Source organism: Patiria miniata, unplaced genomic scaffold, assembly GCF_015706575.1.
Source record: "Patiria miniata isolate m_02_andy unplaced genomic scaffold, ASM1570657v1 HiC_scaffold_24, whole genome shotgun sequence".
NCBI lineage: Eukaryota > Metazoa > Echinodermata > Asteroidea > Valvatida > Asterinidae > Patiria > Patiria miniata.
This window is the reverse complement of record NW_024037063.1, coordinates 2,524,674-2,547,924: the sequence shown is the minus strand read 5'-3', so window position 1 is coordinate 2,547,924 and position 23,251 is coordinate 2,524,674. Positions and strand designations below refer to the sequence as shown.

At 40.3% G+C, this 23,251-nt stretch overlaps 1 protein-coding gene across 3 annotated transcripts in view; it reads right to left on the bottom strand.

Annotated features, from left to right (window-relative positions):
- The window catches only part of LOC119731654 (PH and SEC7 domain-containing protein-like), a 51,181-nt gene that overhangs the window by 18,499 nt on the left and 9,431 nt on the right, over window positions 1-23,251 (bottom strand). For all 3 annotated transcript variants that reach the window (XM_038204857.1, XM_038204859.1, XM_038204858.1), the window contains exons 2-6: window positions 18,315-18,381; window positions 10,977-11,030; window positions 6,536-7,898; window positions 2,626-2,878; window positions 251-466 (exon numbers count right to left, since the gene is read on the bottom strand). In XM_038204857.1, the coding sequence (XP_038060785.1) occupies window positions 251-466; window positions 2,626-2,878; window positions 6,536-7,898; window positions 10,977-11,030; window positions 18,315-18,381 (1,953 nt within the window). The remainder of the gene's footprint in view (window positions 1-250; window positions 467-2,625; window positions 2,879-6,535; window positions 7,899-10,976; window positions 11,031-18,314; window positions 18,382-23,251) is intronic.

Below are 23,251 nucleotides of genomic sequence, written 5' to 3'. Positions count from 1 at the left end.
GCAGCCAAGAATCCAAAATTGTCAAGAAATTCAATAACTAACCATGGGCCGATTTTTTTTTTAGGTCAATGTCTCATTCAAAACTGAATAATTGTTGTATTGCTAAAAAAATAGCAATTGAGAAAAGGAGTACATTTTGCGGGATGAAACTCGAAAATAACACAGGGATCTGGGAATGCATCTTTAAATGGCTGTCCACAATATTCTGGCATTTTGAGTTGTGTTCAGATGAGATCCTGCGCACACCTACCTCAAGGAACGGATTGCCGCTGATAGTCATGGTCCCGTTGCCTGTCCTGCTCCCTCGCTTGAGGAGTTTCTCATCCTCGTCGCACGCCCACTCCAGCGGCTTGGACTTGATGGACTGGTAGAACATCTTGAGAGATTCCTTGGAGAAGTCCTCACCCTCGTTCAGACCCTCCAGGTTGGATATGAAGGAGCTCAGCGACATCTTCTTGCCGATGTTCTGGGTTTTTTCAGAAGGAAGAAAAAGAGGAAATCTAGATAACACTAATTACACTTTTTAGTCTTATAGATTATTTGCACTGCCGCCATGTTTGAGGTGCGTTCTTTTGTTCCACAAGGATAAGCATGAGAAGACCTTTTAAGAAACAGAGTTCTATCAAGCCATTCAAACTCTTTTGTTCCTTTAGATCCTTTAAGTGAGACAATTTTCTTGTAGCAACAATTTGTTGAAGCACAGTTTACATAAAGTGCATCTCAACATAATTTATACAAAAACTTAATCCTGGGCGAGAATCGTTTACAAATTACTGTGTGGTCAAAGAAAAAAAGTGCTGTTGAACATAATTCTCACTTTGAAAACCTGATGCGTTACAAAATACCTTCAGTTATTTTATTTATAAAAAAAATTGTGCTTTGACACAATACGGGAAAAGCCATGGCTTATAATGGATATACATGTACGTGCATGTACAACACAGCTGAGAAAACAAATCCTTGCTTCGTACGAAGAGCAATTTATTCGGCAAAATCCTGGGAAGCCAAAGGAACGGAGCCATTTAAGTAAACATGGAGAATAACCAATAGTGACGGGCCAGTAATCTGAGAGCGGTTGCGTTTAATTCCGTTCAATCTTTGAATTAATGGATAAAGAAAATCTGCTTTACTGTGCTAGCGAAAACCTGGACGCAGTGCAAAACATAGTAAGGATCTTTAGACTTGACTTGACTGCAACTTTTTACCATTTCTGGTGAGGTAAAATATTCATTCACTTCGATTTTGCCGTGGGAATCCTCAGATGTTCATTCTTTTTACTGCCTCTTTAAAAAAAAAAGTCTCATAGAAATTGAAACTCACCCACAAATTTTCTCTTATAAAAAGGAAAAGTTGTTCTGATTTATAAACAAAATGACGTACCGGGAACAAGGGTATGTACGGTACTGACGGCATTTTAAGATTTATATAGACACCTGTCATATTGGTCCACTGTGTAAATATTTGTGTTTGAACAGGGTTTTTTTTCCCCGGTCTCATGTGTAGCAGTTCCAAAGTAAAAACAAAAATGACCGGGATGAAATGTCATCGCAACGAAAAGGATTCAGTTTATCTGAGCAGTGTTAACAGCAACAAAAGCAAATACAAATGATCTTATTGAGTTTTCAACACTGGCATGATTATGGCACAAACAAATTAATCAACTATTAAAAGATAATACTTTAGTTTCATTTTTTTATTTTTTTTATTTATTTATTATTATTATTATTAGTTTTTTGGGTTGTTTTTTTTTAGGGGGGGGGGGAGTTTTGTTTTGTTGTGGTCTATGTTTTTTAATTTATGTGGGTTTTTTTTTGGGGGGGGGGGTGGGGGTTGGGGGAGGTGGTTTTTGAGGGTTCCAGACAGGGTCGACAGGAATTTAATTTGTGTGTGTTTGTGGGGATTTTTTTGGAGGGGAGGAGGTTGGGAGGGGAGAGGGTGTGTCAGTAGCCCAAAATTGGGTCGGGTCAGAAATGCGAACCACAGAAATAAAAAGGGATGCCCTTATTTTGATTCCCATGTGTCTGTAGAGTTTATTAGCCAAGCCCGTAGTCAGGACACTGAGGTGTGAAACTGACAGTAGCCCGAGGCTGCTGGCCGAGCCAGAACCCCCTCAGGGGAAATAGAACATACACCTGTACTGTATATTACTGGCAACCTGCTCATCATTTGCCAAATGCCCTGTAATATAACACTCTTAATATCAGGCATGCAATTGAGAATTTTGGAGAAAAAAAACGAGGAAACTCCAAACCACAAGAGACTTTGTAAGGTGTTTTTCAATTTGTAATGCATTCGTGGGAAGTCAAAAACGAGGAAATCAGCAGATCCGAGGAAAAGTTGCATGCCTGTTATGGAGTAGCAAAGTGAATACGTCACGCGCACAAAATGTGTGTAAAAGACATTAGCGCGTGAGTCAGCCCGAGAACCAACACGCACGGGCACTCCATTCGTTTGCACTACACTTTCTGGTTCTAAATGACGTCACACTTCGGTACTCCATATGTCACTTTGTCCAATTTAATCAGTCTTTCCATATGTTTTCCTAACCCATTTTGCATCCGCTGTGCAGTTAGGCCCACAGTTTATAAAAAGACCTAAATACGCAAACAGGCACGTATACCGTACCTGTCCATGGAGGTCGGTGTTCAGCAGCATCAGCGCACACGTCAGGGTGTGTACGGCATCGGCTGACCGGTACTCGATCTCGTTGCATCGCTGGTACCGCGTGGAGAAGTGAAGCAGTACGCGCTCCCTCTCCTGGGTCTCGCCCGACACCGCGATCTTGGCCAGGAATTTGCGTAGCGCGATGTCCAGGGGTAGGTTGCTGAAATCGAAGTAGGTGACGTATTCCTCGGCAACCAGTTTGCTGAAGTCATTCCTAGGATCAATGACAAAGAATGGCAAAGAGACTTTAAGTTTTGAATTACACACTTGTACTTGTCTGTGAATTCTAGTCATTCGATATGTACAACACGTGTGCAATGGAACTTTGCTATGGGTTCCAGGCACAAGAACTCCCTCAAATGTAAGTAAAGTTGTGCATACCTTCGCTACATGAGCGAACCAGTACGCAAACATGGCGTGTCCCATCCACTTGGCTCTTGAAAGTCATAAAGAGCACCCTCTCTTGTTTACGCTGGGAACCCATAGAGATCAACGCTTGGTATAATTTCACATACAATTCTGGACCAAAAGAGGACGTTCATTATAGCCAAAACTTCAGTTTAGTAGTGCTCAGTATAGAGCTGCATTCTATCGTTGTTACTTTCTATCCTGTTACTTTCTTTCATTTTTCATATAGTTTAAACTCAATGGTACAAAGGAACAACGGAAGAAATTTAACGGTCTGATCCATGCTACGTGTGCATATAGTGGGTGAATTAGTTCTCACCAAATCCACTCACAAAAGTCTGCCAATACAGGAATACACATCTCACTGTACGAAAATACATGTACCATTTGTTGACACTTGTCTTAATTAAATCCAGAGAGAACTGAAAAATTCAAGGTGTCAACACAAAGGATTTGGATCAGTTCAATTTTTTATTTTTGCTCAACCTGGTTTCATCACAATCTTTAGATTAGTCACTTTCCTTTTTTCATACAATTGATTCAATTTATTAGGCAGGTGTGCGTGTGTACACAACATAGGGAGAAGGATGACACTACGTGGTGGGCTTATTTGCGGACACATATAATACATGTACGTGTATGTGCAGGATTCATGTTTCTTTGTCTGTTGAATTCTGTTAATAAATTGGGTTTGAACCACAATTCTGTTATTTCATGTACTAATGTCATTAACTGTATGTGTCAATTTAATAACGATGACAATTTTTTTCCAACGAATGTATGTTCAAGTTTGTGATTCGAAACATGCATGATTCTGTTCTCTCTTACCAGGTACATGTATATTTGTATTTTAAATTATCATCCCGTTACTTGCAGTATTTTTATTTAAAAGCCAGCAATTCATTAGTGACCAGTAAAACATGCATTAACATCAAATGGGTACCAGTGAATTCTAACAACGTCATGTGACAGAATCCTTACCCTTTGAAGCATGTAATCTCAAGCAAACAGTCCCTACTCCTGCTACATTTCCCAAACCTTAAAGAGTTTGCTTGTACCGGTATGTATTCACTTAATCTCATCCTACACATGTAGTCCTATACATATTATTTATCTGTCTGTCGTTCCCTGTACAACTGTCTTTCATCCAATTTGTTTGTTTGTCAATCCATCTTTTCCTCTGTCTACATGTACCCGGTACATGTACACACTTGAATCTCACCTTCCACTTCCACAAGTACATGTAACTCAGCACATCAAAACTGTGTGAAGTTTATTTACTTTAACATGTACATGTAGGAATGTAACAAATGGGGATTAATTTCATTCTCACAAACATAGTGCCAAGTTCTGTGTGATTCCAGTACATACCGTGTATTGCCTAGAAGGGTGTGCACAAATTCAAGCCAACCCTCTGTGCTGCACTTAAGCTAAATCACACAATTGACGAGTGAGAAAAACCTCTCTGTCTCCCCGACCCCCCCCCCCCATGACATCCCCCCCCCACCTACTACCCCCACCCCCCTCAATGGATCATGGAGGGTTAAACCGAGAACCAAGGCCTGACAAATAATAAATTAGTTTAAGCGCTCGCTAGTTTTAGCCTTTCTGTCCCGTGGATTTCAGGCCAAATGGGGGGGGGGTTAGGGGGGGGGGGTTCGTTTGCCCTCGTGACTGAGCACTTTAAACCTGACGATGGATGGATTTTAGGAAGTGGATGGTTGAGAAGGAAATGGATTGGTCCAAGGGCGAGGGTTGGCATAGGGGGTATGAACGCTCAAAGACCTGCAGAAGACAGAACAGACATCTTCCTTTGGAGTGTTAAAATACAAGCAGCATGATGCAGATCCGAAAATGTTTTAATTCACCTGCCGTACATTGTTTTTATCTGTATAACAAGTTGTTTTTATTTTGATACTTTACCTACATTTGTAAATCTATTACAATGAAAACAGTTACGATGGATAGGCAGGTAAAATGTTTTCGGTTTTTTTGTTTTTTTTTCATCTTAACATTTTGAGCAAAAAAAAAATAGTATAAGGCCAAAAAAAAAAAGTCTCCGGTTTCTAGTATGCGCGCGCGTCGCCGTAGCCATGCGCGTCGGCAAAATGAAAAAGTTTTTTTTTCAATGAAAGATGATGTCTCAAAACCGCCAAACTCACTGGTTTGACTGGAATCCTGCTGCTACACAATTTTAACGTGTTTTTACAATAGACGGGGTTATGGTCGAGAATAAGCTTTATGTGGTCTCTCTGGACTCCCATATATTTGCACTAAGTTTAGTCGGGCACCATTTGCAGTCATCAGCCGACATTTGAAGCCAAAAAATCAGGTAAAAAAAAAAAAAAAACACGTTGCCGCACCACTTTTTGGGCAAGCTCCATACCAGAAACCAGAGACTTTTTTTTTTTGGCCTAATGGACTGACAGTCAATTATTCTCTGTTTTTCTCAGTAAAACTCAAATGAAATTTGATTGAAGCCAATAGGATTAGTGGGCACAAAAGAAAATACCAATCCAGTCGTCCTGAAAAAGTTTGGCAACTCATCGGTGAATGACAGTGTGTTTACAACTAATTTCTACATTCCTACGAGCACATGAATGAAAATCGGAAAAGGGATCGAAAGAATTCATCGGGTTTGAAATTCCATACCAGAGCTCCGAGGGGAAAAATAAAAACTCTTAGCTTCAGGCAGTAAACCAGCCGTCAAATTCACAGGTCCACGGAGATGGCTTGTCCACTTGGTTGATTGGCCTTCTGCGATAACACTCGCAGAAGGCCTAATTTGATTAAGATATCAAATTGGGATTGGGAAGATGACGTCTGAAGGTGCCCTTTTTCCTAAAGAATCCATTCTGTTATTTTTTTTTCTTTTCCTTGTATCTTGTGGCAGTACATTTTGGTGTCCTTTCGAAACATTGATGCATTTTGAGAAAATCAATAATGTGGAGAACATGGCATGTGAAAAGCGTCTTGAAATGATGAGTACCTGCATTTGCAGGGGTACACTTTGCTTTTTTTCAGTCACCCGAAACTGAACCAATTTTTGGAGGGAAAAAAATCATTAAAATATGGAAGAGTTGTCTAAACCCTGTATGACCAGTATAGATTATATTACCATTCATGTTTGCTTCCATTTTAGTGAATGGAATATGTGTTTGCAGTTTTTTTGTTTTTTTCCCACACAAATCAAACACAGTCGCAGAAACAGTTTAGAGGAAGTTTCTTGTGTGTAACCTTTTATCTTCAAAAACATTTTACCAACAAACAGGGGGGAAATCCAATGGAATAAAAACCACTTTTTTGGTCAATGTTTTGATACTTTGGCAACAGCCTTTGGAAAAATAACACCTAATGTATAAAATAACATCGCCTGAGTGTTGTGAGTGGTATTGTATTAAAGTGCCCCACAGTGCAACTTTCTCTAACGGTCTGCCGAGGGTACTCTTAATCTCTAGCTTACCTTTTACTTAAATGCTTTGAGACATCCGACCGCTTGAATCCATCCAACAGGAACAACCGTTTGGCAAGCCGCTGGGCTGACGGCACGTCTAGATTCTTGCTGCCGGCCTGTAGAGCGTTACCTAAACTGTCCATGTCCAGACACTCGGATTCCTCGGAATTCACGCTGTGGTCGCTGGACGTCCTGGAACCCATTCCCCCGTTCCATGTCTCCGTGGCATCGCTCCCATGACGCACCAGGGCAGCCGCCTTTGGGGACTCATCCGTGGGCTGCTCATCCACGGAGTTTTCCACCAACCTGTTGGTGTCGGGGTCCAAGTTTGTCTGAGTTGATTGGGACTGGGAGAGGTTTGTGCACTGTTTGGCGACAGATGACGTGCTTGCGTATCCAGAGTCGTAAGTCACGCTATCCGTTTCCTTGTCTCCTCCCACCGAGACGTCAACCTGCGTGGCGCGTTCGCACTCGGTGGCATCCCTACCAGCGGGATGCTTCGAGGTCGCTGCGAGTTTTTGAGTTCTGAGAGGCGAGTCTGTAAGTGGTTCCTCCGGACAAGAGCTTGCTTGGGAGGATAGCTCACTCTGGGACGATTCGCTCTCGGCTAACGTAACAACTGGCATTTTGCTAATGTTCCTGTTGATATCGTTGTGCTTGAAATCAGATTCTTGGCTGGGGTACTTGTGATTGTGACTTGGACTGCTGAGAAGCTGACCGTCTGCCGCATCAGATTTCCCCTGTTCGATTGACGTCCGTGCGACAAGCGACGAGTCTTCTCGGTGTATCTGCGCCACCGTGGTCATAACCTGCACGGATGGAATGTCGGAAATACTGGAATCGGAGCTAAACGAGTACGCATTGGCTGCGTACACCTGCCTGGCGCTTGGCACATCCCGTTCCCGTAATCGATCCCTCGCAATCCCGTTAACGGGGCCACCGCCAGCTATCCTGTGATCCGGAGAATGGACGTTGTTGGCTTTCACAGGAGACTGCTGGGATTTTTTAGGGCTCTCTACGATAATCACACCCCCGCTCTTGCATTGTTTGACTTCTAAATCTACACTCGTGTCAGCTGTGGACGCATTCTGCCCTATATGGCCATCAACTCTCCCCGAACTGGCATCCGATTTTTGCGATGGGGAATCCGAACCCGCACTAGTCCGTCCATTCTCGGGCCTATCGTTGTTCCTCTCATTGGGGGTCGACGTAGGGCTTGGACCAGTTCTGGACGGAGAGGATTCCTTGCTCTTCTGTCGCTTCACTTTGGGGCTGGCGCGACCGATGGACTTCACTTTGATCTTGGGGTTGGACCCGGGAGGATTTTCTAGGGGCTCCAGAAACTTGAGCACTCTTGCTTTTGTATCCGTATCTAAAAAAAAAATATATATAAAACAAATACAATTGCTTATATTTCGCCAGTAAAACGTTTCTGCATAATGTACCAGAAATTTATGAGGTAACACATATGACTATATTTTTCCAAAACAGCCAAGAGAGCTTCACTTACTGCTTGAAAGGTTCTAAAGAAACAGACAAAGCCATTGGCTTCCTTTTAACATGCACACACCCATGGATAATGTTGCAGCAACTGTAGAGTGACAATTTTTTTCCCAGGTACATGTACATGTAAGGCTATCAGTATCACTTTCAGGACTACGTTGACATGGATGTAATATGGACAATAATTTATTTCAAAACACTGTCACGGACTCACTGTGTATTTATGTTCAAATATACATGAACCCGTATGCTGGTACATTGACAATACCGCATGGCATATCCCCCAGTTACATGAACAGTTTTGTAAAAACAATCTTTATTTTTCTTATGGATGATACTTGGAATGCTGGGTCTGCGAAGAGGAAATAATTCCAAACGAACAACAGGAACCAAATGCACCATGGCATTTTCTAGAAAAATATACAGACGGTTGTCATTACACAGATGCAATCGAAGGACATCTGAAAATTATTCCCATCTGCATTGGATATAATATATCGGGTACGTGCTGTCGCTAGTCAGGATAAAGAGACAATAGGAATTTTTCAGAGAAGCAGTTGCGTTTCCTTTTCCCACGACAGGATTTCTTGTAATAGTTGTGTGGCTTAAGAGTTCAAATACAAAATGTAGCTTATGGGGCCAGATCAGGATTGGAAGTCAAATTAATTTGGACATAACATTTGCGGAATCTGGAAAAACGAAATCAAATTAATTCTGTGGATGTCAAGAGTTGAAGTGAAACAGGTAGCTCCCCAAGAGCGAATCCAGGTGACCCAATAAAAAAAGGTGAAGGACAAACTCATTCATTGCCGATCTTTGGCCTTTGACACGACCAGTTTCAAACTTCAAAGAAAAAAAGTAGTGGGATATAAAAATCCAGATCAAATTTCTTTTCTTTTTTTCAGTATGCCCTACGCTTGAATCTCCCTCGTTATAATATTCCGGCTTTTTTTTCTGACTTGAATTCAGAGGTTCTGGATTTCAATACGCGGGTTCAGGAAATCTAAGTTCCCTTAACGCAATGTCCATGATGGCGCTCATTTGTAATGTTTATATCTTATTAATTAATTTAGACTTGTCCAAAAACATACTACATGTACATGTTTTCTACCAGTACAAGTTACAACTATCAAATAAAAATTGAGCAACCCGAAGATCTGATTCAAATTAAAAAATAATTATTAAAAAAAACTGCCTCCAAATGTAATGTCCATGACAATGGAGTTGCCATCATACCAACATAAAATATACATTTTTTTTTTTTAATTTGAAGTTGAGGGATGTGACGGGAATCAATTTAATTAATTAATACAGACATCTAATATTTGTAAAACTCAGATCTTTTTGTCGCACTGTACTGTACATATAGGCCTACCCTTACCTAGACGAAGATCGAAACAGACTTGCAGTTGTTGTTTTTTGTGTGTGGATAATGTCAGCAAAAATGTAAAGGTCACGCTAAACCTCAATACAGCCCTGGTTATCCCTCTCCAAAAACACAATCTCACCAAAAAAGGTAAAGTAGAAGTGACAACTCTGGGGAAAATGGCATCCAAGATCGGCAGATCTCAAAGTTAAAAGGGACTGCCGCGCATGTAATGTTGCCTGCATGGCTTGCCGCAGCTAGTCAGCCATGCAAATGCAATATGAAGAGGGGTGACAGACATGGCCAGGAGCTGTACAGTCAGCCCGGGTCAACATGGGAAAATAACGCAAAATGTTTAAAGGTAGGTACGATCGTTTGCTTTGGTGCAATTTTCTTTTTTCATTTGAAGCAACAAATTGTTCAAAATCAAAAGTGCATAACAACGAATCTGTGAAAGTTTTAGCTGAGTGGACATTATACAGCCTTACAGGGAGAGTCAAAAAAAGAAAAACCAAATGGCAGGACCAATTGTTTTAACGAAGTTCTGCATGTAGCACCTTCAAAATCTAGGATATGAAAGCCCAATTAATAAGCTTTCATTTAGTACAAGAAAAGCATTCAAATCACTCATGTGCTTGTGTACTCATGTACCTTTAAAAACTGAGAACAAGGGAGACAATGAGGAGTATTTTTCAAGTGCTGGATAACGAGGTTTAGTTTATGTCACCCCGCAAGATGATTTTACTATTCACGCCATTCTTCTTTCCCCTTTTAAGAGCTGAACAATTGTACAGCATATTTTTCCCCCAGTTTTTTAAGATGATTCCCAATGCTATTTTCATGTTTTACCTCACCAAAATAATTGCATATTTCTAACTGCTATTTTTGTAGCAACATTAAAGTTTATTCACTATTGAATGAGACACCAAAGGAAAAAAATCCACCGACGTTTAGTTATTGCATTATTTCTTCACAAAATAATTATGGACTGACAGACAATAATTCGGCTCTCGCAGGGCGGATACATTTGTGTGCAAAACGAACGCCATTGCAGATGCCCAAGGTTGCAGATGCCCAAAATCGCAATAGTATTTTTTTTCATTAGAACACAACATACAAATTGAAATTATTAGAAGGGGAAAAAAAATCCATTTTATGAAGAGTACGAGGTATTGAACTTAAAAAGGAATAGTGTGCAGAAGATGTGGTGATGATCTAGGAGTTAACACAATATTGAACCAAAAAATGACACTTTTAAATGAATGTACAATACGTGTACGGAATCTGCAAATTAGGATGCATCATGGAGCGTTGCAAGATCTGCAATTACGCACGTACCGGTAGACCTAGTGACCAGGCATATAACATCTCCAAAACACCACCGTGTATGGATCTTCGGTTTGCCAGACATGCAATGATTTGTGCGCTAATCTAATGCCGCAGACATAATCGCAGACATACTCCAACAGTCTGACGAGGCCCTGTACTAAGGTTGAAACAGACAGACAAGACAAATCAAATACTCACAAAAAGGAGAAAGACACACACGAAAAAAAAAAAAGCAGAGTGCTTTCAACTTACCTTCTTTGACTTTCAGGATGAGGTCGTCCGGTGAACGCATCAAACTGGTGACAACTGGAGCAAAGGAGGGAGGGGAAACAAGAAACGGGAATAAGACGTCTGGGGAGTTATCGTCTTATCAGTAATAAGCATGAGGGAAGATTGCATATGTATGTGTGTGTGCTGGGAGGATAGGGTTTATGCGAGATGACAAGATGAAATGATGCGCTGGTGTTGTTGAGGATTTGGCCAAGAGGGAAAGGCGATCCTGTTTTTCGGGTTCAAATTTTCTAACAAAGTCACTGCAACAACATGTCTTTTGAATAGGCTTTTCTCAACTGCAGTATATGAAATATTACGAATAACAAGAACTTTTAAATTATGGAACTCAAAAATAAAACAATGGGCTTCTTCATTACAAAAAGTCTAGCAAACTCTTGCACATTTTTTATCATGGAGAATAGAACAAAACAAATGTTAGTACAGCAATTTGTGGGATTTTGTATCACAAAAGGTTAAAATTGACTTGCATTTTGCAACGCAAATAAAGGAAAATTGCTCATCTGCAAGTCTATTTAAGTTGCTAAATAACAAAAATAATTTGAAAAAAATAAAATAAAAATTATATCAATACCCAAGCCAATGTAATACATTGTGTTCACATAATATTCAAATTACCACACACACTGATAAGTACAGTATGAAATTCTCAAAATTTGTGTAGAATGATGGGACTAGAATTACTCAAAACTGACCAGAAACTTGTAACCGTATTCCTTTGGCCTCAAAAAGACGCTGCATGGTATTTGAGGGTGGATCAAGACAACTGATGAATTACTTTGGAAATATGAGAAGGATGGATGCACAGTGCATGTCACCAAGGATTATGGATGAGGAAATGTGGAAACAAGAGGCCGGGATTGATTACAAAACAAGATTGGCGAGGTCTTTCGGTCAAAGATTGCTGATTAGAATTCGTTTTCATTTTGTAAAGCTTGCAGTTAATATGTTTTTGGCTATTATAAGACGCAAGCCCGTAGGCCAATCTAGTGCCATGCAAACTGGACAAAGTAACTCCTGAACGATACCAAAGAGGAGTTGGGGGAGACCACTAGGAGAGACATTCAAACGTGTTATCGACAACGCTTGATGCTCAAGGGAAGTCACTATGGGTTTGTGCACAATTCAGAATAAAATAAGACATGCACTTGGCATCATAGGTGCAAACCAGTACACGCACGTGATGTGTTCCGTCAACTGCGCTCCCAAAAAGTGATCAAAGAGTGCCCTCTAATATTTGTGCCTGGAATCCATTTAGACCAATCTTAGTTTTGTTCTTTACATTCTCCACATTTTTGTCAAGTCAGTCAGACATAAGGACTGTATTTCAACGATGAATCATTGGTACCGGAATTGTACAACACTGTTCATATCTACAGGCCTACATGCACAATTTTTGGTCAACTTCTGACAGTTATCAGTAGATTTTTTCTTGATAATTGCAAAAGTTTCTAGTCGACCATTTGCAGCTATCCAAAAGTAACCTGCCAAATTATTTTTGAAAAGCTTACTTTTTTGGAAGATATTAACCCTAACCGCCCTGAATCCTCCAAAATCCTTTTTGCAAATTGGAGGAATTTGCAGGATTGAGGTTACATGGCAAAAGTGGGTTGTTGATTTCGGAGTACGCACTGTGCCAAGGTCTTGGGCCGGACCTTGTATTGTTTATGCTCAGCCGTGCATAAATTTAGTCCTTGATTATTCTTGACATCCTCCGCACTGCTCCAGGATGTCACTGCCTCTGCCTCAGCCTATTGACAGTCATAGCCAGAGGATTTTGCAGGATTCAGGCAGTGGTCAACCCTCCATGGACCATATTCAAGAAATAGCGGAGGAATTTGCAGGATTGAGGCTATATGATATTTTTCCATAAGGCCAATTGGAGGATTTTGCAGGATTGAGGCTACATCCTAGCAAAAATGCCTAGGGAGTTAGGGTTAATGATGCTTAATTCCCCGTGAAATGATTCCTTCTGACATGCTCTTATTTTGAAGTGAACAATAAAAGAAGTTCATTTCCAAAGATGTGTCCAGTGATGCATTTTTGGAAATTTCCAATTAGTAGTTGGTTTGTAATTGGGCGAATCCTTGAATAGGTGTGTGCAAGTGTTGACACAACGTAAACAAGGACTCGTGGTGGCTATTATTCGTCGGATCAGTGTGTGACATTCAATGTAGCTCTGCAATCGGCTGAATGAGATAATGTCCCAGATGCTGATTTCGGGCATAATTCAAAACATGACTCGGCAACTTTTGAATTGAAAGCGAGATCCTAGAATATTGTTTTCTCCGAATGTAGCATTCACAGTGCTAAACCTTCATCGGGTTAGTCATTAAGCACCCGTCTTCAGATTTGATCACTTTCATTGCTTCAAACCAAAACAAAATGCACCTATGATGACTCATTTACCTATCATTAAAGGGAATATACAACATTTGCAAACATTGAAAAATAAAACTACCTAGTTTTTACGAAATACCTTACTAGGATGTTGGTAAATGACAGTCTAAAGCATCCTGTAAAATTATGGCACCTGGTGTGAAGTCATTTTCAAGAAAATGGTATTTTTGTAAAAATTTCCAACGGTGGTCGGCCGACCACCGTTGGAAAAACCTAACTATTTTTCAACTACTGCTCCAAATTAACCATTTTTCTTTCAGTCCAAATTTTGTTTGCTATTGGTTACATGTTCATGAACGGGTGCAGGCCGGCTAGACTGGTTCCATTACCTTACAAGTTTCCGGCATCTGTAAAGTGATCCATTTTATATTTAGTGGAGTCAGGGAACCAGACTACTTGAACATTTTTGTTTTTCTTGTTTTTTTCCAGCATTTTCGAACACAAACCTTCAAACATGTCAGTCTAACAATGTTTGATCTATTATACTAACCCCTCAAATAGTTCATTTCTGAAAATTACAGCAAAAGCCAATCATGTACCCATATATTCCCTTTAAAGTGCCTTTGAAACATTAAAACACTGAAAACTGTAGAGATTCTCTGCCACAGACTACCACCATGTTTTAGTGTGCAATACAGACGTACAAATGGTGCAATTAAAACCAACATCATTCGATACTAAACAGAACTACCGGTATTACTACACATGCCCCCTTTCCAAACATCTCCCTGGACACACAACAAAAGCAAAGACAATTCTCCGATGCCAATTTCTCACTTTTGACACATCAGTGTAATGACAAGACATCACCTGGGACTGCCTAGTGCCTTTATTGCACCCATCAAGGTGATGACCATGGGCAATAAGAGAGATATAACACTATGCATGGTGTGACATATATCCAACTATCTCCCTGCATGCACACCCTGGAGGGAAACTCATCAATATAAACCTTGTATACTGGTACATGTAGATGGGCCAGGGTTAGTCCAAAACACTATCTGGGACCCATTTCACGACGCTGCTAAGCACAAAAATCTGCTTAGCACAAAATAGTCTGGCTAAGCAGGTTACCAGCCAAAACTCCATGTGATTTTCATGCTACAGCAAACAGCAGCAGAATACCGATCACAAGCGATATACATCACATGGAAATTTGGTTGGTAATCCTGTTTTTGCCAGGGCAGACTTTCCATGCTAAGCAGATGGAATTGGCCTCAGCATTACATGGAGATTGCACTAGTGGTAGGAAATATAAATTGGGGCTTGTTGAACAGGCGTATCAAGGTGAAAGCTTGATGTGGTTGAGACAAATGGGAGGGTATAGAAAGACAGTAGGGCATGGGCGTCGCCAGGATTTTTTCTAGAGGGGGGTAAAACATATTTTTCCCAAAAAAATAACATATTCTTGATTTAGCAATTTTTAAGAGGGGGGCAGGGGCATTTTGCTTTCTCCCCCCCCCCCCCCCAAAAAAAAAACCCATTAAATTTACACCACTATGAATTCGCGCCTCTTTTTCTTTTCTTTTTTTCTCTTTTGTTTTCTTTTTTTTTTTTCTTCTTCTTTTTTTTTTGCTTTTCCGGGGGGGGGGGGGGGGAGGGGGGGGGGCCTCGCGATGCCCATACAGTAGGGTGGAGAAGATATATGGGCAAAATTTTAATCTCATGGATTTTTTTTACTGGTTCTAGTCAAGTTTTACCAGGCACAAGTACTGGTAACTGTTACAGTTAAGCAAAATCTTTTTTTAATGTTTTAATACCTCTTTCCAAATTTTGGTCCTCCTACTTTTTTTTTTCCTTCAATTTTGGATGTAAATAAAACTGTCCAAATTTCAAAATGTGACATTGATAAAGGGCTCCTTCTATGACATTAAAAAAAAATTCACTAAATTCAGCATGAAAACAGTAAGGACCATAAAAAAATTACATGTACTTTGTAAACTGAATGTTTCACTGGAAAATTTTTGATGAAAACAGGCTCAATCACCAAGCGTTTATTCATACTCGAAATCGAAAAGACCCCCATCTGGTTGTAATTTTAATTTCTTCCAAGCTATTGCTTCATTCAATATTGCACTCTTCCTTCAAATACACGCACATATATACAGGTATGACGATTGATAAGGAAAAAAAATTCAACAAAATCCAAAAGATTGCATATGAATGTATACACTCGCTACAAATAAACAAGACGTTTGTTCGGCCTTTTTTTTATGAAATTCTCTCACTCATCCACTTCTTCCCCGAGCCGCGGAAGGGGGAGACCCCGGGTTAAGTGAAGCTGACTCCACCAAGGAAAACGTCCAATTTATCAGGCAGATGCATCAAGTGATTAAACTGCCCGCTGCAACCGACCGGCGCAGTGACGTCGTCGTTGCTCAAGTTGCATTGCAGTATCAGATATATTACGCCAAGGCAAACCCGATATATAACCTAAGACAATGTTGGCTTGTTGGTTGGATAAGTTAGAATGAGGGGGGGGGGGGGTTGTTGGAATGGCGAGGAAGGGTTGAAGATTAAATCACAACGGGTGAAATCCGAGCAGAGGTTGACAAGCAAAAGCATGCTAACAAATTGTGTTGACTTAGATTTAAATCGAGTCAAGTGCTCATGCTGCGGCAAGAATTGAAGCGAGCCTGTTGGGAATAGGGAAGAACATTTACAAACATACAGTTCATGTCTCGGCCAAAAATATAAAAAATACTGTGACAAGTCAGATGCTGAATTTATGTACTTGCTTATTGGGATGTTTACATGTACCATAGAGCATGGAGGAAGGAATTAACCTCCCTCCATGCATAGAGCAAGGAATCGTATGACCCTGAAACTATTGCAAAAAGCTAATGAGATTATGCCAAGAATAATTGATTACAAACTCATATTTTACAGGTGTAATTACCTAGCTAAGAGAAGCTGCAGAAGTGACTGGTTATAATGTGTTTGGGTCTACAGATATTTTTGTAATGGACTACACTGTATGGGTCCCATTAAAACAGGACCCAATTTCATGGTTCTGCTTACCACAAAATTCTGTGCTGACGATCACCATTCTGTGCTAACCTTGCTAGCAGAAAAATGTTGTGCTAAGGCCAAAAAAATTAACCAGTTCTGCTTCCGGTTACCCTACCGTACAGTACCCTATTTTGACAGCCCCTACCCTAATTTGTTTTGGGGGGAAATGAGGGGGAAAAAACAATTAAAACAACAAATAACCTTGTGTTTTTTTTGTTGGAGTTGCTCTTTCAATTTAATGTTTTTATGACATGATTTACACCACACACCGGATAAAACAAAAGGGAAATTGTCATAAAATGTACATCTGTGTAACAAATGTATCGATTCCGCCCACAATACATCACTTCACAGTTTTGAAATGAGATTTTTCAACCTCGACCCTAAATGGTCAGTACGGCTGTCAGTCAGGCCACATGTCGCACTCTCCAGATGTATGGAATGTAATTGGTCATTGGAGGATGATGACCACCCAGGGTGTCATTTCTGGTCAGCTGCTGTCCACTCAGGCTACAAGGACAATTGGCAGGTGACTGGTCAGTGTGGTTCCATGGGCATGAAATAACGCAAATATAATTGGCAATCGTGTACAAATTATATGCATACAGGCTTTACATGTACGTGTTCTACATAACCCACCCCCCCCCCCCCAGGACCGACACACAAAAGGGAGAACAACAGATCCTTTCAGTCCTCGGGAGTTGGGTCTTTTGCTGGAAACGGTCCTCTGTAGTAGGTTCGTGTGCTTAGTCTGTAGGAGAGTGTTATATATTATAGGGACAAAGGGAAACACAAAGCATTGTCCTCGGGAGAAAAGTAAAACAAGATCACGTGCACAAGAACGTGTCCCTTTAAAGGTAATGTACAACATTTGCCAACATTAGGCCCCCCAAAAGAAACTTCTGCTTCTTGTTACCCGACCGACCCTTTTTCAAGGCCGCAACCCTAAAAATTTTATCAGCAAATCAAAAAATATAAATAATAGTAAATGAATAAATAAATTTTAAAAATCCTGTTGTCTTTTCTGTCTTTTCAAAACACCTCTCAACAACCCTTTTGCGTCAAAAATGCTTGAATTTATTTGTTTGCCGACTTACATTTGCTATTTTTTTGGAAGAAACCTCCGTTGCTTTTACAAGTTCGCTTTGCGATAACTAGTGTGCAATTCGATGTCGCGGTGACGATTTGTAAACATGTGCGTAATGCTCAATGCAGCGATGACTGGTTCCCGCCGCGCCGCGCACTAAAGGGCCAAAGAAGGCATGATGGAAATGTGGTAACCAGTCTATGCATGGCCGCGGTGCACTGCAGTGGCAGGTCGGATTAGACATCGTAAAAATACCAAGAAAACACCGATGGAGAAAGAACATTTTTGCAAGTTAATTCATATAACTTGATCCAATATTGAGTACTATCACGCATGCTTGTACTGGATTGCGCGCGAACATGTATCAAGCCAAGTACATTTTGTATATGTACACACGACTATTTTTTTATTACGAATGTGCACAAAAGAGTGGCATCTTCGGGTGAGCGTCGGGCGTCGTCGGCAATGTATTTCTTGTAACCGTTAAGGTTACAGAAGGCTACTTGTGCACGGATCCCACATACGGTACATGTACAGCTGAAACTTTAGCATATAAGCTATCTTTAGAGTACTTGGCTTGGGTAAACTCAGTGAGTAATAAGCAGCTGCGCTTCACAGTAAAACGGGTCAGGTGTCTTTGGGTGTCATCCACACCTAGTACCTAGCACTCAACAGGCTGGTAGTATAAGCAGCGCCTTAATTGCGATTTCCTGCCAGACATGCACGTCACGTCACGTCAGAAAATCTCGGTCATCAGAGCACACTTCATTAACTCCACATCTCGGTTTTCATAAATTTACCTTCTTTTGTAGTTTTGCCCTCGACGAGTTCGCCATTTATTTCCAGAATGATGTCCCCGACTTGCATCTGTAAAAGCAGAAAACATACGGATAAATATGATCAAATCTTGTCCAAAAATCATATCATACGTGGTCTGCCTCAGGATGTCCTAAAAAACAACAAGTATTGCCTGGACGTGCATAATGTATGTACATGTAATTCCATAACGCAGATTACACCTGTCATGCGTAATCCAACGAAATGCTTTCACCTTGCATGAATGCTTTGCATGCGCATTACATGTGCAGGTTATCAACCCGGGCTGTACTTAATATGACATAGAGAGTCAACAAGCAGACAGTCTTGTTTCAAGGATGGATTTGGAGATTGTTCCTCTCATGTAGCCATTCCTGACAAGCACTGTCAAGTCATTGCGGCTGTAGAGAAGGCTATCAAATTCAGTCTTAGGAAGTTTGGCAATGGGACCCGGGAGATTCCAAGCATACCTCAACTGTGCGCAAAAGCTCGAATACACGCCACACACAAAGCAGAATTTGAGGCAGTTGAATACATGCCCATATCTTTATCAAATAGCACACATATCAAATTTGTCGAAAGTCACAACTGATGAAAAAAATACATGTTTTGCATTACCAGAACGCCAGAGTTTTCTCGCAAGTCTCCATTGAAGATCACATTACATACATCTTCGGAGCTGTCTCAAAAACGCCCCTCCAACGAAACCTCAAGTATCAGTTATTGGAGAGTCTGACCGACACTTGACGTGCCGGACTACCCAGGCACGGGTGACAATTTAGCAGGCTATTAGAATGAAAACCATACCCTATGGAGCTAGGGCTAGCTGGGAGAATGTACCCTGAAACCCATGATAGATAGTACATGGATGTGCCTGCGCGTGAGTTAACCTGCACTTCTCCGAGAAAATGTCAAAACGCCCACAGCAGTTTTTTCTCTAATGTAACCATGCGCAGGTCCGAGGGGAAAATTTGGCTTAGGAATAATGCATTGGGAGGGGGGGGGGGGTTAAGGAGATTTTCAAGCACTCACATGCAACATATGGTCCGAAAAGGTCTATGCACTGTAAACGTGTGTTACGAAAGAGCAACTGATCTATAGCCAAATACGTCATTGTTAGATTTGTCAAAAATGGCAGTGAATATAATTTTATTAATATTATGCTCAACCACTTATTTGCGCTACATATTTTTAAAATTAATGTCAAAAGATAAAAACTTGTTTTTCTGATCCAGTAATGGGCAATGCCCCTTTAAACGTGTTGTTGCAATACCTGGATGAGGGGGTATTTGCACAAATCTCTATGGAGTTCTCTAGTTTCCATCTTGCGCAAACAAAACCCCAGGATGTGAAACTATAGAGGTGAAGAACCAGAACTTTGTGATTAGAAAACAAAGAAAACAAACCTGGCGGAGAAAGGTTATCATCTATCGAATTAGCAGAGATGAAACTTAATTTGCGGGATTTACCATAAAGCGAAACTGTAAACCACTGACAATATTAACTCAACTGAGGGCGGCAGGCTACATGTACGATGTTTATTCTTCGGCTCAGAATAGTCTGCACATTTCACTCAAAGAAACAAGTTCAATGTAAAATTGGATTGAATTCTTACCATCTTTAACGCTAACCCTCCTCAATCCTCCAAAATCCTCCAGGCAATTTGGAGGATTTTTGGAGGATTGAGGCTGAATGACAAAAAAGTGTCAGTTGATTTTGTAGGATGCATGCTATTGTGTCAATTTCGTAGTCAGTGCCCAGCATTGGGCCCTGCATTATGTGCTCGATTATCATCCGCACTGCTTCCGAATGTTATCGGCACTACCGGTACCTCAATCCATTAACAGTGATTGTTGGTGGATTTTGAAGGACTGAGGCAATGGTCACCCCTCTACAGAACAAATTCAAGAAATGATATTTGGAGGATTGAGGCTGTATCCATTTTTTACATGGTGGCAATTGGAGGATTTTGCAGGATTGAGGACGAATCCTAGCCAAAAGGGCCTAGGGAGTTAGGGTACATGGGAAAATTTGCTTTTTTTTGTATTTTTTTTTTCTCCATTTGCAGCAACAAAATTGCTCCAATCTGAAGAACGGTGCATGATGCAACACTTCTTGTTCAATTTCAGTTCCGGGGACGCTGTACCGGTATGCATTTCGAGAAATCAGAGAAAGCAGAATTTTTGGGGTCTCGTAACTGGATTCCATTGCCGACGCATGTAACATTTTTTCTTAAACCACCTTCAATTCTTCTTCCATATGATACAATTTCAGGGGAAAAAAAATAATTTCACAGCGTATTTGACACCAGTCCTACAGTGTATCCATCACTTTGAGCAAGCATTTTCTCATGAAATCGGTAGGTATATTTCCGGCTAAAATGTGCAATTGTCCCTACGTGTCTTAAATTTAAATATAAATAACAGGCTTTAATGACACACATATATGTATGATGGCAATGATTTACATATGGACAAAAGTACTGCATCAAGTCGACCGGGTATGTTATAAATTGCACATGTACTGGTATGTACAGCATCGTAGAGCGTACGGCTCCGATTGTATGTATCTTGACAGCGAATAGCAACCAAAATTTTTTTACGTACATTGTAAATGTAATAACATAAACTGCGCAAGTCAATCATTGTCGGTCCCTGAAAAGTCAATACCAAATAATTGATCGAATCCAATGCTGGCAGTTTATGAGGGTGGCAAAACCAACTGGGGAACCGTGCTCTGGGAATTGACGGCCAAACACCTTGGTGCATTCTGGGGGATTCTTTTTTTTTTTTTAATATGTCACAGCGTACAAGGTCCACGGCGTATATTAATGTGAAGGCTGTACGGATTTTGGTTTTTTTTATTACAACGCGAGTCTGGATGGTTCGTAGACGTTGAGATCGAACGAGGAATTGCATGGCGTGGCTGCAGGATTCATGAAATATTAATCTTTTGATGTTGAGGATTAAAAATGCGATGTAAAACGGCAGATGCTTAGAATTCTGTATCCAAAACCTTTCTTTTGTTAACAAACAATGAGTGTCATTTTCATATAAGTGGCCATCATTTGCAGAAATGGTTGACATTATAAACTTTGTTTGAAAGTGAAATGAAATTTTTTTTTTTAAACATACTGTTTTTATTAGTGATTTTTTCCATGTTTTAAATTTTTTGAAATACTGTAGGCTTTTTACTGTTAGTTTTACAATGCACATGTACCGGTACCTGTTCATGTAGGTTACATTAACACTAACCTACCCAAATCCTCCAAAATCCTGTTTGCAAAATGGAGGATTTTGCAGGATTGGGGCTACATGGCAAAAATGTGTGGCTGATTTTGGAGGATGCACTGTGTCAAGGTCTTGGGCTAAGTGAGGGTTAAAGATGATTCCACGTGCTTTCACCCCCAAAAAACTTCTTCCTTTTTTTTTTCAATTGCTATTTTCCTATCAATTACAACTTATTCACTTTTGAATGAGACATCAAACTGGAAAAGAAAATGACATTTAGTTATTGAATTATTTCTTTACAAAATTTGGAATAGTTGCAGTCTGACAATAGAATAATTCAGCTCTTGTAGGGCGGGTTCATTTATGCGCAAAATGAAGCCCTTTTTCAGGGGGTTGCCAAAAAATCAGGGGAAACATTTTTTTTTTAAATTTTTTTAATACAAATTTTAACTTGTCAGACCATTTTTTGAAGAGCAAAGGGCACGCATCTTTAAGACAGAGCTGAAATAAATGCAAATTTGCCAACAATGCATCATTTTAATGTCAATGCGGGAATGCGCATGATCGCTTAACATGTGTAAGTGTATTGACGTACCGGTACATGTACATGTACATGTGCTTGAAAAAGATACAAATGAGCATTTACTGCCAACACGCATCCCTTTTACACCTCTGTAGTGCGTTCACCTCTGTGGCATATTATGCGCATCTATCGATTTTTCCGATGCCCTTACTGCCACAGGCAATTTTTGTGTTTTAGTGTTCTATGCTGTGATTGCTGGGTGCACTTTTTATGTGACGTGGTGATGAGTGCAGAGATTTGCATGCATTATGTCACCGGGGGGGGGGGGGGGGGGGTAAAGACCATGAGCTATTGGCAGTATACAATTGAGAGCGTGTCAGGGGAGGGGTAGGGTTTAAAAAGTGAAGCATTGTTCGTGTTGTGACAATATTTCTGCTAACAGCAGCCTCGTAAATTTGTGACCCAAATTCTATGACATGTACGGTACCCTCTCCAAACGAATTTGGGCAATTCTAAAGAATTATAAACCTCAATGCCAACATTCCAATATTGTCCAAATACCACAAATGAAACATTTATACGTCAATTTTGTTTCCTATTACCTGTATTTTACTGAAAATATAGTTTATTTCTATCAGTGTTCAACACTTTGGCTGTTAGTTACTTGCAATTAAATTATGAATTCACGTAAAAAAAAAAAATCAATTTGTCTGAGCACGTCCGGCACCATGGTTTTTCAAGCCGATTTTCTATTACAGCAAAAAAAATTGGAGAAACACATTTCTTCTTTTTATATTATAGTAATAACTTACTGATATGCTTTATCAGAATTAAAATCCACATCATGATTATATCTTTATGCACACTGTTGAATTGTCCAATATGTATGTCCGACACACTGGAACTGCCGATTTAATTAATCTGTCAAAATCACTGACAGCGCAGGTGCATGACACCTGATCAAAATGCCATTAGACCGATGATAAGAAAGCATTATCAGATGCCAGACTTTCTTGTGGGGAGGGGGGATGGAAAGGACAGGTTACTGAACTTGCAACGATTGTCACACAACTTTGAGTTTGACTGCAAATGTATTCATGGGGTATTAATTATTCAAGATCGGACCTTTTGAAGATAAATTTAACCCTAGCCTCCTAGGCCCTATTGG